This window comes from Podarcis gaigeae, assembly GCF_964106915.1.
Source record: "Podarcis gaigeae genome assembly, chromosome: 16".
Lineage (NCBI taxonomy): Eukaryota > Metazoa > Chordata > Lepidosauria > Squamata > Lacertidae > Podarcis > Podarcis gaigeae.
The window spans coordinates 11753092-11768068 of NC_139693.1; the positions used below are offsets into that span (position 1 = coordinate 11753092).

Consider the following 14977-nt stretch of genomic DNA (forward strand, 5'->3'; position numbering starts at 1 on the left):
CTCCCTGCAAGGGAAATGACATACCGCCCTTCTTGCTTCCTGGGGGTGGGGGGAGCCCGGCCCCAGCAGCGCGATCGGGACAGGGCGGGCGCTTCTGCTGCTTCTGCTGCCGCCGCCGCCGCCTCCGCTCGCCGCTTCCCGCAAGTCCCCGGGTCCTTTCTGGCTCCTTCATCCCCTGGCTCATTCGCCTGGCGAGGAAGGGGACCGAAAAACACGCGATCGCCGGCTGGAGAGCGCATGGAAGCGCGGCGCGGCGCTGCTCGGCCACCACCATGGACGGCTACCCGGAGCGCAGCCCCAACGGTGAGCTTGTGATTTATTCTGATTTTATTTTTGTTTTGCCCCGTGCAAAGATCCGACGCCCTCCATTTCTTCCCCGTCAGGGGGAACTTGGGGAACAGGAGCGCGGAGGAGAGTTGCCTCGCGCCCTGACGCGAGGGGGCGCTGGAGAGAGGTGGGGCAACAGAAGCGGGGCGAGGTTGCCAAGCGGGTTGAAACGGGCGCAGCGAGATCTCTCCCCGCGACCTCCTTCCTTTCCCCCTCTCCCGGATGATGTCGGGTTGGGAGCGCAGAGGACTGGAGATCGCCTCCGCCCCGCGCCCAACAACACAAACGCGGATACTTGAGGCGTAAAAACAAACAAACACGTGGGTGAGCTGCAACCCGCGTTCAACGTCCTGGGGAATTTAAAAGGGACACAGCAAGCCTTACATCGGTGTAAACAAACGAAGGATCGAGTTGTCCAGCTTAGAAACCTAGGCATGCTCACTTGGTAGTTAAAGCTGAACGCGCTTACTGAGTGGTAGACCCCATAGAACACAGTGGGTTTGATATTATTATTATTATTATTATTATTATTATTATTATTATTATTATTGCTTTTATGGAATAAACAAGCAAAGAATCCAGCTCCCCCAACTTGCAATTATTACTCCTTCCCAAGCACCTTAAAACCACTAGACAGTGATTTGCAGATGTGCAAAGTTTCAGGGGACATTGCGTTGTTGAGCAAGGGCAGATTCTGTTGCTGTTAAGGAGCTCGGAAGCATAGGGTGAGAGAGAGTTGTGTGCCAAGTGCATGCAGCGTATGGTTGCAGAGGAAATGTGGGTTGGTTTGGTGGGAAGGGTTTGGAAAGTACGCACTGTGTGAATCTCTCCCCGGGGGAAGCAGGAGGTTTGTGTGTGTGTCCCTGTGTAAATATACTACGTCAACATAGGAGGAGAAAAATGTTGTGTATGTATATGTGTGTGAGATTCTGTGAGAAGAGTTTCCACAGTGGAAATAACATGCAACCTGTGTGCAAGAGCATTGTGCATATGAGGTTTGCCCATGTGTTTTTTCCTCTTCTTTAATCTGAGAAGCATGTGCAATGCGGATTTCCACAGGTCTACAGTCAGTGTGTTGGAAGACTCTGCCCTCTGTGGTACCTGTGGTTGCTGGATTACAACTCCCATCTACCTCTGATCATTGGCCATGCTGGCTGGGGCTGATGGGAACTGAAGTCCAACAGCGTTTGTAAAGCCATGGGCTCCCCATCTCTGCTATACACTTTTGTCAGTGCATTTAATATGTGATCCCTGGTAGGTTGAGACAAGATTGGTCTAGAACAGGGCACAAGGAAATTGTGACCCTCCTGATATTGCTAAACATCTACCATCGGCCTTGATCATTGGCCATGCTAGTGGGGACTGATGGGAGTTGGAGTTTAGCAGTATTTGGAGCTGGCACCAAGCCTTTCCCACACACACACACACACACACACACACACACACAATACCCCTTCCACTTCTCCCCCAGTGTTTTGTTGTTTATTAGGCAGCAATCTGTACACATGCACATTCCCCTTTGCTAGAATGATAGGCTGCCCCCTCCCTTCTAAAGCTAAATAGCGTCAATATTTATAATGCCTTCGAAATAACACCAAAATTTCCCCCCAAGTTTGTGCATGATAAAATCTTTATCCCTGCAAATCTACAGTGTTTTTTTCTTCCTTCTGTTCCTAGGCAAAGAACCTGTAGGGATTCGTTCCCTGCTTGGGATACATTTTTGCATATAAACAAATTCACTCACACCCTGACATACTTCTCATTAGTCCTGAGGCTTAGAGGAAGCCACATATTGCAACATCTGGAGTCAGAGTCAGTAGAACAGGACATGACCAGTGTGGATGTGGGGTGGAGCTTCTACGTTTTTTACGAAGCCAGGAGCCACCAATTGAGTTCATCGCTTGCCCCCCAAGCATTTAAAGCAAAACCCACCTCAAGAAATATTGGGAACTGTAGTTTGTTAAGTGTGCTGAGAATTGTAGCTCTGTGAGTTCCCAGGATTCTTTTAGGGGTGTATAGTGTGTAATCCTGTCTGTTTCATCTTTATTTGTTGAGTGAGACATAAAAGCCCACCCTGCATTTAGGGCCTGGAGTGGGCAACCCTTTTGATTTTCTAGGCCACTTGTCTTTTTACAAAAGCAAGTATTACTTGTTTAATCATACAGTGGTACCTCAGGTTACATATGCATCAGGTTACATACACTTCAGGTTACAGACTTCGCTAACCCAGAAACAGTGCTTAAGGTTAAGAACTTTGCTTCAGGATGAGAACAGAAATCGTGCTTCGGCGACGCAGCGGGAGGCCCCATTAGCTAAAGTGGTGCTTCAGGTTAAGAACAGTTTCAGGTTAAGAACGGACCTCTAGAATGAATTAAGTACTTAACCCGAGGTACCACTGTATTCATATCCTTCCCTGTCCTACGAAGAGCTCAGGTCTGCTGCTTGTCATCTTATCCTGCACAACAACAATGAGAGGCAGGCTACGCTTAGAGAAAATGACTTGAGCAAGACCACCCAGTTTGCTTCATGGCTAAGCGAAGACACAAAGCTTATTTTGTTTGCCACCCTTTGACTACCCAGACCATGAGCTGAGAATAAAACAGGAAGACTAGAGGGTTGATAAGCGCTAACTAATATGTATTAAGAGATATTCATTTGTGACTGTAATTTCGAGCGGCAGTTTTTCACTGGGGTTCCTCAGAAGCTTATCATTGAGAAGATTAGTCAACGGTGCACAATATTTCCTGGCTTATCTGTCATTGCTACCCATCAGATGTGCAGCTACAGAGGAGTATTTGGTGTGAGCAAGAGGCATTATCAGTTCAGAAGAAACAGTTGTGATGAGGCCTAAATATCTAGGATAGTGCCCCATGTGAAATGAGCAGACTCATAGAACATATCCCAGAATCCTTTGCAACCAGCTGTGATTCAACAGGGAACATATAAGTTCCCCCAATGGTGGGAAGCTTTATAAAAAAAATCTCAACCCAATTGGGTTAAAAACAATAATGTTCTGCGTAGTTTAGCAGAGTAGTTAATAGTGTGACCAGGAAAGTCCCTCATTCAAATCTTGCCTCAGATAGCGTCTCACTACTAGGTGTAATTAGGCAAAACTATAGAGATAATACAGGCCGACTTTCAAAGGCTGTTGCTTGCAGGGTATTACTTTACCAACATGAACAAAGAGTTCTGAACACCTGAAATACACTATATATAACACCTAATTTAGCCGCAGCTGAATCCGAAAACTAGCCCCTCCTTTTGCCAGTATAATGAGATTGCAGTCTCGTTTTTCGGCTTCCAACGCCAGGTGTGTTATATTGCCCAGGCTGGTCTTTCAAGTGGTGTGTCATAAATTGGGCCTTCCTGGACAGGTTCCTGCTTTTGGTTCAAACATACTGGTGGAGAGCGGACTTCATGCTCAAAACCAAACTTTCCTGGAAAAGAGAAAATATGTTTGAGGGTATTGAGACACAACTGCCTTGTACATTTAAAACAGTCGTCTACCACTTTGAACAGTAATGGCTTCCCCCCAAAGAATTGTGGGAGCTATCTTTCATTAAGGATGCTGTGTGTTGTTAGAAGACCCCTATTCTCCTTGCAGAGCTACAGTTCCTGCTAACATTGTGCCTTGCAGCCAGAGTTGTGAAATCCAGAGCTGCTCAGTCTCCTGATTACATCTCATCCTTCACCCCTTGGCCTACTTCTTTTTTGGCCTGCTCTGCCAAACATAAAGCAAGTCGGCAAGATCAAATTATTCCTTTTGGATTGAGTTATCCAGAATCAGTTTGCCACTCTCTTGTTCCTCCTTGCTTGCAGTTCCTCACCTGAATTCGGATTGTGCAAATGTACATTTTGTAAATGTGCACTGGAGGAATGGAGCAGGGGAAACTAGACCCCTCACTCACTGAGTAAGCTGCCTCCCCCGACCTGCAAAATTGTGTAGATTGAATCAACCTCCAAAGTTATATGAGAGAAATAATTGAAGCAGTAGCAGATCACAAGAGTTTGAAAGTGTGTCAAGAAACAGAGGCGCTACCGTATACTGAGGTAACATCCACACCATACATTTAAAGTACATGGCTTCCCACAAAGAATCCTGGGAAGTGAACTATAGTATGTGAAGGGTGCTGGAAATTATAGCTCAATTCCCAGAATTCTATGGGGGAAGCCATTAAATGTATGGTGTGGATCTGATCCATTGGTCCACCAGCACTGTATTGTCTACACTGACTAGCAGTGGTTGTCCGAGGTTTCAGATGGGGGGGTCTTTCTGTTTCTTGTTTGGGAATACCAGGGACTGAACCTGGGACCTTCTGCATGCCAAGCATAGGTTCTACCACTGAGCTAAGCCCCTTCTCCTGTGCGCTCTTTCTCAAGAGAAATATAGACAATGCTCTCTTTGAGGAATTTGTTTTGTTTTGCTTCATTCTGTTCTCGATTTAAAGTCGTCTTCTTTGAAGCGGAAATAAGAGCTTGGTGGGTCGTATCCTTCTCACCTATGACAGACGGACACACTTATTAATTTGCTCATTCTCTCTCTCTCTCTCTCTCTCTCTCTCACACACACACACACACACACACACACACACACATTCTGTTCCCCAACTGGGTGCTGAGGTAAACTGTGGGTGTTTTCGCCCCCTTCCTCTCTCCATATGTAGCCCGGTAACCGGAAGTGACTGAGCCAGACATGAGTAGCTGGGAAAACCCCAGTCAGGCCTAACCCAGCCTTCTGAAGGCTACAATTGCAAAAAAAAATTAAGAATTTCAAAATGAGATTTTTAAAAAATATTTGGTATCTGCAGTGCTTAGGAAAAGTGGACACCCAGTTATGTCACCTGGCACAAGAAATATTGTGGTTTAACACATATAAAGACTTAAGTTTGCCACATAAGAATTTCAGAATTGTGGATGGGTGGGACATGAATTTATTAATAAAATGAGGACACTTTTTTGCATCTGTGGTGCTGGGAGTGCGGGAGGTGGGGTAGCGGCACCCAGTTAAGTTGCTTGACGTGTAAAGTGTTGTGGTTTAACATCTATGGAAACTACATTTGCCACAAAATAATTTCACATGGGGAAATTCCCCCCCCCCCTTTAATCAGTGATGCTTTTTAAAAAGGGCACACTCGGTTATGTCGCTTGGCCTGTGAAGCATTGGTGTTTAATGCATAACAGATACTTATTTTATTTATGTATTTACGTACTTATTTATTAGATTTATATACCACCCTTCGTCACAGGATCTCAGGGCGGTTCACAAGATAAAATACTTTCCAGTCTAAGATGCTGTGCCATTTCAGAGACTGGAAGCATATATATAGTTGACAGCCTCAATTTGAAAATGACTTGGCTTTCTTCTCCACCCCCTCTAAAGCCAAGGAGAGGCTTAGGAAGCGCCTGTCCCTGAAGGTTTAATTCCTGAGATGAGCACCTTGCCCAAAAATGTCACCCAACGTGTTTGGTGGGGAGGGTGGAGGGCGTGTGTGAGTGTGGGGGCGATTTTTCTAATGGAAACTGAAAGGCCCAAGAGGGAGCAGGAGGATGCTCTGGCATTCCATGCACACAGCACACCAGGGCCGGGGCAAGGCTATAAGACTCCTGAAATCCAGTATTTCTTTATTGGTTTTAGGGTGTGGAGCAGGGAAGGTGTGGTGTAGAATTCCTCAGAGTCAGGCCCTGTCAGAAGGTGAGACCAGGAAGCAGAAATTTGAACTAAGAACCTTCTGCCTTATTCTGTAGACTGGGGTGGTGGATCATCAGGCCCAGGGGCTGAATTTGGCCCTTAAGGACTCTCCATCTGGCCAACAAAGGTCCATATAGTTAAGGCTATGGTTTTCCCAGTAATGATGTATGGAAGTGAGAGCTGGACCATAAAGAAGGCTGATCGCCGAAGAATTGATGCTTTTGAATTATGGTGCTGGAGGAAACTCTTGAGAGTCCCATGGATCAAATCTATTCATTCTGAAGGAAATCAGCCCTGAGTGCTCAGTGGAAGGACAGATCGTGAAGCTGAGGCTCCAATATTTTGGCCACCTCATGAGAAGAGAAGACTCCCTGGAAAAGACCCTGATGTTGGGAAAGATGGAGGGCACAAGGAGAAGGGAGCGAAAGAGGACGAGATGGTTGGACAGTGTTCTCAAAGCTACCAACATGAGTTTGACCAAACTGCGGGAGGCAGTGGAGGACAGGAGTGCCTGGCGTGCTCTGGTCCATGGGGTCACAAAGAGTCGGACACGACTAAACGACTAAGCAACAACAAATCTGGCCCTTGGAACTCTCCCAGACTGCACATCCTCTCCTTAGGCTGCATCCTGCACTGGCCTTGCTTCATACCCCAAATGGATTTTTTGTGGTTGGAATGTGCCCTTGAATTCAATTCTTGCCTGAATGGAGAATAAAGTGGGTGTGTATGTGCTTCGTCTATTGTACAAAGGTAAAATTAACATTTATTGCTCTGACTACTTTTGCTTCTGGCTCCACCCACTGCTGGCAGTGGCCCTCGGAAGGCTGCCTAGAAGAGAATGTGGCCCTTGTGTTGAAAAAAAACTTCCCTACTCCTGCTGTAGATGCCACAGGGCACCATTCTTGAAAATATGTGGCTGAATGAGGATTTGAACTTGGAATGCAAACTTCCCATTCTAACACTGACCATTGGTCTAGTCTGAAATTTCAGTGAGCAGGCAAGGCCATCCTGCCCTATCCCTTCCCCCTTTAAGTTGACCATACTGGGGGCGAGGGAGACGTGAATTGAAAAGGTCATGGGAAAAAGTGCCTTTTTGTTTAAGGGTTTTTGGGGGATGAGTGTGCGGAGGAGGAAAATCTGGACAAAGCGGAGCCTGTTTGGGCTATTATTTATCTTTAAAGCCCATCTGATTTCTGTGTTCCTCAGCACAAAGACGAAATAAGTCTCCATTTTTTTTGTACCAGCTTCTCAGATCCAGGCTTCTTTTGAGTCCTCTCCACATCCTCTTTTTGTTGGACAGAGGCCTTCTTTACCGCCCACTTCTCAGTCTTTGGTTGGGGGGGTAGTTGAGAGAGAGGAAAGAGGCGATGTGGTTTCATCAAGGGGGGTGGTATATCCAACAAGAAAATAACCCCAGCAAATCTTGCTCGTTGGCTCAGGCTGGAAAACACTTCGGTCTGTTTCGTCGCATGCAGCAAGATTGCCAGCTCCCTCTGTTTTCTTTGTATAACTTCCAGCTGGTGTGTTTGGTACCTTGAAGAAGAAAGGGAGGGGGGAATCTGAATACTGCACTATTTTATATTTGCATCCACTTCCATACATTGCCCGCTATTTATGAGCCATTGAGAGTCTCTTGCTCCATAATGGCAAGATCTGGGGCATAGTGAGATCCTCTTTGTGCAATTTCCTTCTCACTCTTCCAGTCCTTCTCCTATATCCAGGATCAGGGGTAGGCAACCTAAGGCCCGTAGGCCGGATGCAGCCCAATCGCCTTCTAAATCCGGCCCGTGGATGGTCTGGGAATGAGCGTGTTTTTACATGAGTAGAAAGTGTCTTTTTATTTAAAGTGCATCTCTGGGTTATTTGTGGGGCCTGCCTGGTGTTTTTACATGAGTAGAATGTGTGCCTTTATTTAAAATGCATCTCTGGGTTATTTGTGGGGCATAGGAATTCGTTCATTCCCCCCCCCCATATAGTCCGGCCCCCACATGGTCTGAGGGATGGTGGACCGGCACACGGCTGAAAAAGGTTGCTGACCCCTGGCTTGGATCATCCCTGTGAAGTCCCCATCAATGCCATTGTCCTCCTCCTCCTCCTCCTCCTCCTCCTCCTCCTCTCTCTCTCTCTCTCTCTCTCCTATAGCCCACCTTTTTCTCTAAGTTTGATGTGGCATATGTGGTTTTCTCCCTTCTCATTTTATCCGCACAACAACCCAGGTTAGGTTGAGAGGCAAACTACAGATTTGAACCCTGGTCTCTCTCAAGTCCTGATCTGACATTCTAACCACAGCACCACACTGGCTTATGTTTACGCTTTTGTTGAGATGGGATGTGTCACTGAGCTGCAACAAGGCCTCTTACTTTCCTGGATGGAGAGAGGGGAGCATGTGTATTGAAATCTCTTCTGCACAGCTGGAATGAACCATGGTTGAAGTCACATCTATTGCTCCACCCACTTTTGCCTTTAGCACCACCCACCACAGGCATGCAGCCCCTGGAAGGTTGTTAATGGGGGAAATGTGGCCCTTGGGCTGAAAAAGGTTGAGAGAATAAAAGAAACTTGCGGTTTATTAGTCCTGGCAAACAAAGCCATTCTGAATACAAGCTTATGTATGGCCATTATAGAGTTGTGAGGTGTATGAAATGAAAGTCCAATAGTAGCACTGAAGAAGCAGCAGGAAGGAACCAAAGACTGAGAGAAAAGTAATCTGCTCAATAAGGAATCAGCAAGGGGAGAACACATTGCCTTTCTGACTCCTGCTACCACAGTTACAAGTGTCATTGCTTTACTCCCAACAATAAGAATGTACCAAAGCCAGGGCTTGTTGTTTGCTGAGGCAAAGTCTCAGCCCAGACAGGAAATATTTCCTAGCCCTTTTCCGTCAAGGAGGCCTTGGTTGGCCAGATATGCATTGAAGAAGAAGAAGAAGAAGAAGTAGTAGTTGTTACCGTACATCACTAAAAATGGAAGATAACAGAGGACAAAAATGTGCATAAAATTTGCAAAAGTATAGCTGCAAATTGAGAAATAATTAAATAAAAACACATAGCGCTTGCCTGCCTGCTCAGTCTACTGAAGAGTTGTGTAGCTAACTGTGGGTTGGCAATTTCAAGGCCACTCCTAACCTCCCTTCTGGTGGCTCCTTACCTTTTAACCAGACTTGGACTTGACAGCCCTTAAATAGAGGTCACTTTAGAGAACTGTAAAGATGTGCTTTTTAGTTTTTTGGGTGAGGCTTTTAGGTCCAGAGAAAAGGCGTGTTATTGGGGGGACAAGATAAAGGTGTATCAAATTGGTAGATGCTTCACGCAGAAAGACAAAACAAAATACAGTGGTACCTCGGGTTACATACACTTCAGGATACATACACTTCAGGTTACAGACTCCGCTAACCCAGAAATAGTGCTTCAGGCTAAGAACTTTGCTTCAGGATGAGAACGCAAATTGTGCTCCGGCGGCGCGGTAGCAGCAGGAGGCCCCATTAGCTAAAGTGGTGATTCAGGTTAAGAACAGTTTCAGGTTAAGAACAGACCTCCGGAATGAATTAAGTACTTAACCCGAGGTACCACTGTACATCTTCACACAACACATAGCTAAACTGTGGAATTTGTTCCTGCGAGATGACTACCAACTTGGAGGGGAAGGTTATCAATGGCTATGTTCTACATACTCTTAAGGAGCCAATATAGCTCTGGATATCAGTTCCTGGGAACCGCAAGTGCCAAGAGTTACTCTCGCACTCGGGTCCGGCTTGTAAGCTTCCCAGTTGGCCACTTTGAGAACAGGATGCTGAACCAGGTGGGCCTTTGGCCTGCTCCAGCCACCCACTTATAGTGAAGGAGGCAAAGCCTAAAAAGGCTACAATAGGTTATGGGGAAAGGGTAATAAAGGGTTAAGCCATCTTGACACCCTTGGTCCTCTGCGTCTCCCACACATCCTTAGAGCACCCAGGGGGGCAGGGGGACCATGTTGTGCAGCTGACGGTGGCGTCAGGAATGTCTAAGGCGGGAGTCGTTTCCTCCCAACTGCCACTGTCCTCCGCTGCCAGCACAAACAAGGCTGGCTGGGCATGAGGCAAGAACTGGGCTTGCTGCCTGCACAATGTGGGCCAGAGGACCTAGCTTGAACCAAGCAGGCCTCTCCTCTCCTCTGCCTCCCTCCCTCTGTGAACTGTGGCACCCCAGGACGGGCCTTGTGCGGGAAACCTTAACCATCTCCCCCTGCTGTGTTAATTATAGACACTTGTGACCATTGTGGCTTCTGGCAAAGCATGTCTTGTCTTTAAATGTAGCAAATAAGGGCCAGTTCTTCTTGGTATAGGAACACACGGACTCTGGAGCTCCACAAAAGCCATCGCTTGGAGGAACGCTGCAATCTCCAGCGCTGAAACAGAAAAGCTGCTCCTAGGGGTTTTTTTCATGTGGGGACATGTTGCTATTATTGTGCTCTATGTAGGAGAGGGACGCGGGTGGCACTGTGGGCTAAACCACAGAGCCTAGGACTTGCCAATCAGAAGGTCGGCGGTTCAAATCCCTGCGACGGGGTGAGCTCCCGTTGCTCGGTCCCTGCTCCTGCCAACCTAGCAGTTCGAAAGCACATCAAATTGCAAGTAGATAAATAGGTACCGCTCTGGCGGGAAGGTAAACGGGGTTTCCGTGCGCTGCTCTGGTTTGCCAGAAGCGGCTTAGTCATGCTGGCCACATGACCCGGAAGCTGTATGCCGGCTCCCTCGGCCAATAAAGCAAGATGAGCGCCGCAACCCCAGAGTCGGCCACGACTGGACCTAATGGTCAGGGGTCCCTTTACCTTTACTTATGTAATAGAGGGGAATCTGGGGCCTGAAAGTGGCCCTTCAGACCTCTCCACGTGGCCCTCTAAACTCTCACTGGCTAGGCTACCTCTCCACAGCCCTCACTGGCTCTGCTTCACAACCTTCTTTTTTAAAAAAAATATTTATTAAAGATTTTCTTAATACAATAGAAAAAAAAAACAAAATAACATATAATTTTACAATAACCATATTTTCTTCACTTCTTTGGGCTTCCTCGCATCTCTCGTTCCTGCGTTCCAAGTTTTTCGAGCTTTACCCAGCAATTTATCACCTTGTTTCAATTCTGCCAACCTAGCAGTTCGAAAGCACCTCCGGGTGCAAGTAGATAAATAGGGACCGCTTACCAGCGGGAAGGTAAACGGCGTTTCCGTGTGCAGCTCTGGCTCGCCAGATGCAGCTTTGTCACGCTGGCCACGTGACCCGGAAGTGTCTCCGGACAGCGCTGGCCCCTGGCCTCTTGAGTGAGATGGGCGCACAACCCCAGAGTCTGTCAAGACTGGCCCGTACGGGCAGGGGTACCTTTACCTTTACCTTTTTCAATTCTTATATTATAATATTGTGTCTCTAGTTTTAGATAATTTTACCCAAACCTTAAAAGTTTAATTTTGACATAATATTTATCCAAAATTTATCTTTTCTTATATTTTCATTTATCTTCATATTCCTTTTAACTAGCTTAATGGTGCCATATTGTTAATAATCTTACATCTTTCTTAACACTCATACAATTTACAATATTTTTGTAAATAGTCCTTAAATTTCTTCCAGTCCTCCTCCACAGCCTCTTCTCCCAGGTCTCGGATTCTGCCAGTCATTTCTGCTAGCTCCATATAGTCTATCAGTTGCATCTGCCATTCTTCCAGTGTGGGCAAATCTTGGGTTTTCCAGTGCTTGACGACAAGTATCCTTGCTGCTGTTGTTGCATACATAAAAAATGTTCGGTCCTTCTTTAACACCCTTTGGCCGACGATGCCCAAAAGAAAGGCCTCTGGTTTCTTAGGGAAGGTATACTTAAATACCTTTTTCAACTCGTTATATATCATTTCCCAGAAAGCCTTAACTCTAGGGCAGGTCCACCAGAGGGGAAAGAACGTCCCTTCAGTTTCTTTACATTTCCAACATTTATTATCAGACAAATGGTATATTTTTGCAAGCTTGACTGGAGTCATGTACCACCTATATATCATTTTCATAATATTTTCTTTCAAGGCATTACATGCCGTGAATTTCAAACCGGTGGTCCATAACCTTTCCCAGTCAGCAAACATAATATTGTACCCAATGTCCTGTGCCCATTTTATCATAGCTGATTTGACCGTTTCATCTTGTGTATTCCATTTTAGCAGCAAATTATACATTCTTGAAAGTACCTTAGTCTTAGGTTCTAACAATTCCGTTTCTAACTTTGATTTTTCCACCTGGAATCCTATCTTTTTATCCAACTTGAAAACTTCTTTGATCTGAGCATAATGTAACCAATCTCGCACTTTATCTTTTAATTTCTCCAAACTCTGCAACCTCCAATTATCTCCATCTTTTTCTATTATTTCCCAATATTTCGGCCATTTTTCCTCCATATTGAGTCTTTTCCGGGCCTTAGCTTCCATTGGTGATAGCCACCTTGGGGTCTTATTTTCCAATAAGTCTTTATATTTTATCCAGACATTGAACACTGCTTTCCTGACAATATGGTTCTTGAAAGCCTTGTGACTTTTGACCTTGTCATACCACAAATAAGCATGCCATCCATAAGCATTGTTAAAACCTTCCAGATCCAAAACCTCAGTGTTTTCAAGAAGCAGCCAGTCTTTCAACCAGCAGAAAGCTGCTGATTCATAGTACAACTTTAAGTCTGGCAGGGCAAAGCCCCCTCTTTCTTTAGCATCAGTTAGTATCTTAAACTTAATTCTGGGCTTTTTGCCCTGCCAGACAAATTTGGAAATATCTCTTTGCCACCTCCCAAAACACTCCATTTTATCCACAATCTGTAAAGTCTGGAACAAAAACAGCATTTTTGGCAATACATTCATCTTTATAGCAGCAATTCGTCCTGACAAGGAAAGTTTCAATCTTGACCAAACTTCTAAATCCCTTTAAATTTCGGACCAACACTTTTCATAGTTATCCTTAAATAGACTCATATTCTTCGCTGTTATGTTTACCCCTAGGTATCTTCCTTTTTTAACCACATTTTGCTTCACAACCTTCTTGAGTCCCCCTCCCCCTGGCTGGAATGTATCCTTGAACTCTGATAATGCCTCAGGCTTCTCTAGATGGAGGATCGAGGGGTGTGTGTGTGTGGAAACTGGCCTAGAGTGCAAAGGGAAATTTTACATTCACTATTCCACCCACTTTTGCCTCAGACCTCGCCTGCCACTGGCATTTGGTTGCCCAGGAGGGAATGTGGCTCTCAGGGTCAAAAAGCTTCCATATTCCTGATGTAGGGCTGCCAGTGTACCTGCTGTTTGTTTTTTATAGTAATGTAAACAGCTCTCTGCCCTGAGGACGTTACAGTCTGAAGTTGGAGGAACTGGTTTGGCACTGGGTTCAGGACAGACTTGTTTTTGGTTTTTTAAAAAAGCCTTTCTTTGGCGCAATGCAGAATTAACTTTTAAGAAAAACAAAATAAATCCATGCAGCATTCATCTAAAAGTGGCTAGCTCACATGGGACCCTTCAGACATAGGCAGTATTACCCTACACAACAGATGCTGAGGACAAGCAATGGGGGAAAGGGGCAACCTTCCTTCTCTGCTCATAAGCTTTCCAAATGCATCTGTCTAGTTGTTGTTTTGGAAATGGCATGCAAAAGTAGAGCTTGGTCTAGTCTCTAGCAAGGCAATGCTTATGATACCTTAGGAACACGGGTAAACTCTGACTCAGGCTGTTGGTCCATCTAGTCCAGTACTGCCAATACTGACTGGTAGTGGGTCTCTGAGGTTTCAGGCAGGGGACATTCCCAGCCCGGCTTAGAGATGCCAGAATTTGAACCTGGCACCTTCCGCATGCAAAGCAGATGCTTTCCCACTGAGCTACAGCTCTTCCCCAATACAGTGGTACCTCAGGTTACCTACGCTTCAGGTTACATACGCTTCAGGTTACAGACTCCACTAACCCAGAAATAGTACCTCAGGTTAAGAACTTTGCTTCAGGATGAGAACACAAATCATGCTCTGGCGGCGCGGCGGCAACAGGAGGCCCCATTAGCTAAAGTGGTGCTTCAGGTTAAGAACAGTTTCAGGTTAAGAACGGACCTCCGGAACGAAGTAAGTACTTAACCTGAGGGACCACTGTACATTATTAGATAGATCCCCAATTATAGATGAGGTTAATGTGGCCTAACCCTTTTATGGGTGTGGGGAACCTTTGGCCCTCTGGAAGTTGCTGAACTACAGCTCCCATCAGCCCCAGCAAGCATGGCCAATTCCCTGGGGTGATGGGAGTTGTAGTTCAGCAACATCCAGAGGGCCAAAGGTTCCCCTTAACCTGCCCTCCTGCATTTTAAAAGCACGGGTTTCCACATCTAATCACAGCTCCCTCCTTTGGCAGGTGAGAACCTCCTGGGTAGCAACACTATCCTGCGCCACCCAGCCTGGCTCACTGACCTCGATTCCCGCCTGCGGAGCCAAGAGGAGGAGCTGACGCTGGTGAAGTCGGCGTTGGCAGATGCGTTGCGGAGGCTTAGCTTCTACGACCAGCAGATCCCTCTGCTCAGGCAACAGCTGCTTGAAGGTGAGGGTGTCAAGAGTCCCAATAGATGGGCAGCTATCTATTTGTTGGTTTGTTTCATAAAAAAATGTATATACTGCCTGATTGTTAAAAAAAAAAGGAAAGACCCTCGTAGCAGACGGTAGCTTTTAATCAGAAGAAAGGTGCATATATACAGGTGAGGGGAGGTGAACCTTTCTAACTGTACCTCCCTGCTGTTAGGCACACAAAATAACCCTATTTTTTGCTCTATAAGACGCACCAGACCACAAGACGCATCTAGTTTTTGGAGGAGGAAAACAAGAAAAAAAATATTCTGAATCTCAGAAGCCAGAACAGCAAGAGGGATTGCTGCACAGTGAAATCAGCAATCCCTCTTGCTGTTCTGGCTTCTGGGATAGCTGCGCAGCCTGCATTCGCTCC

General features: G+C 46.0%; 1 protein-coding gene and 1 long non-coding RNA gene across 2 annotated transcripts in view; one reads left to right on the top strand and one right to left on the bottom strand.

The window, feature by feature from the left end:
- Positions 1 to 14977, top strand: part of EML3 (EMAP like 3) — a 42127-nt gene continuing 27150 nt past the window's right edge. Inside the window, 4 exon segments of the mRNA XM_083715574.1 lie at positions 1 to 33; positions 35 to 192; positions 194 to 303; positions 14396 to 14578. Coding sequence (XP_083571700.1) covers positions 16 to 33; positions 35 to 192; positions 194 to 303; positions 14396 to 14578 — 469 coding nt within the window. The 5' untranslated portion in view covers positions 1 to 15.
- Positions 3480 to 9814, bottom strand: LOC310833571. The gene is made up of 3 exons (XR_014558803.1): positions 9687 to 9814; positions 8580 to 8707; positions 3480 to 3764 (listed from the first exon to the last, which is right to left on the bottom strand). It is a non-coding gene; the product is annotated as an uncharacterized lncRNA (long non-coding RNA).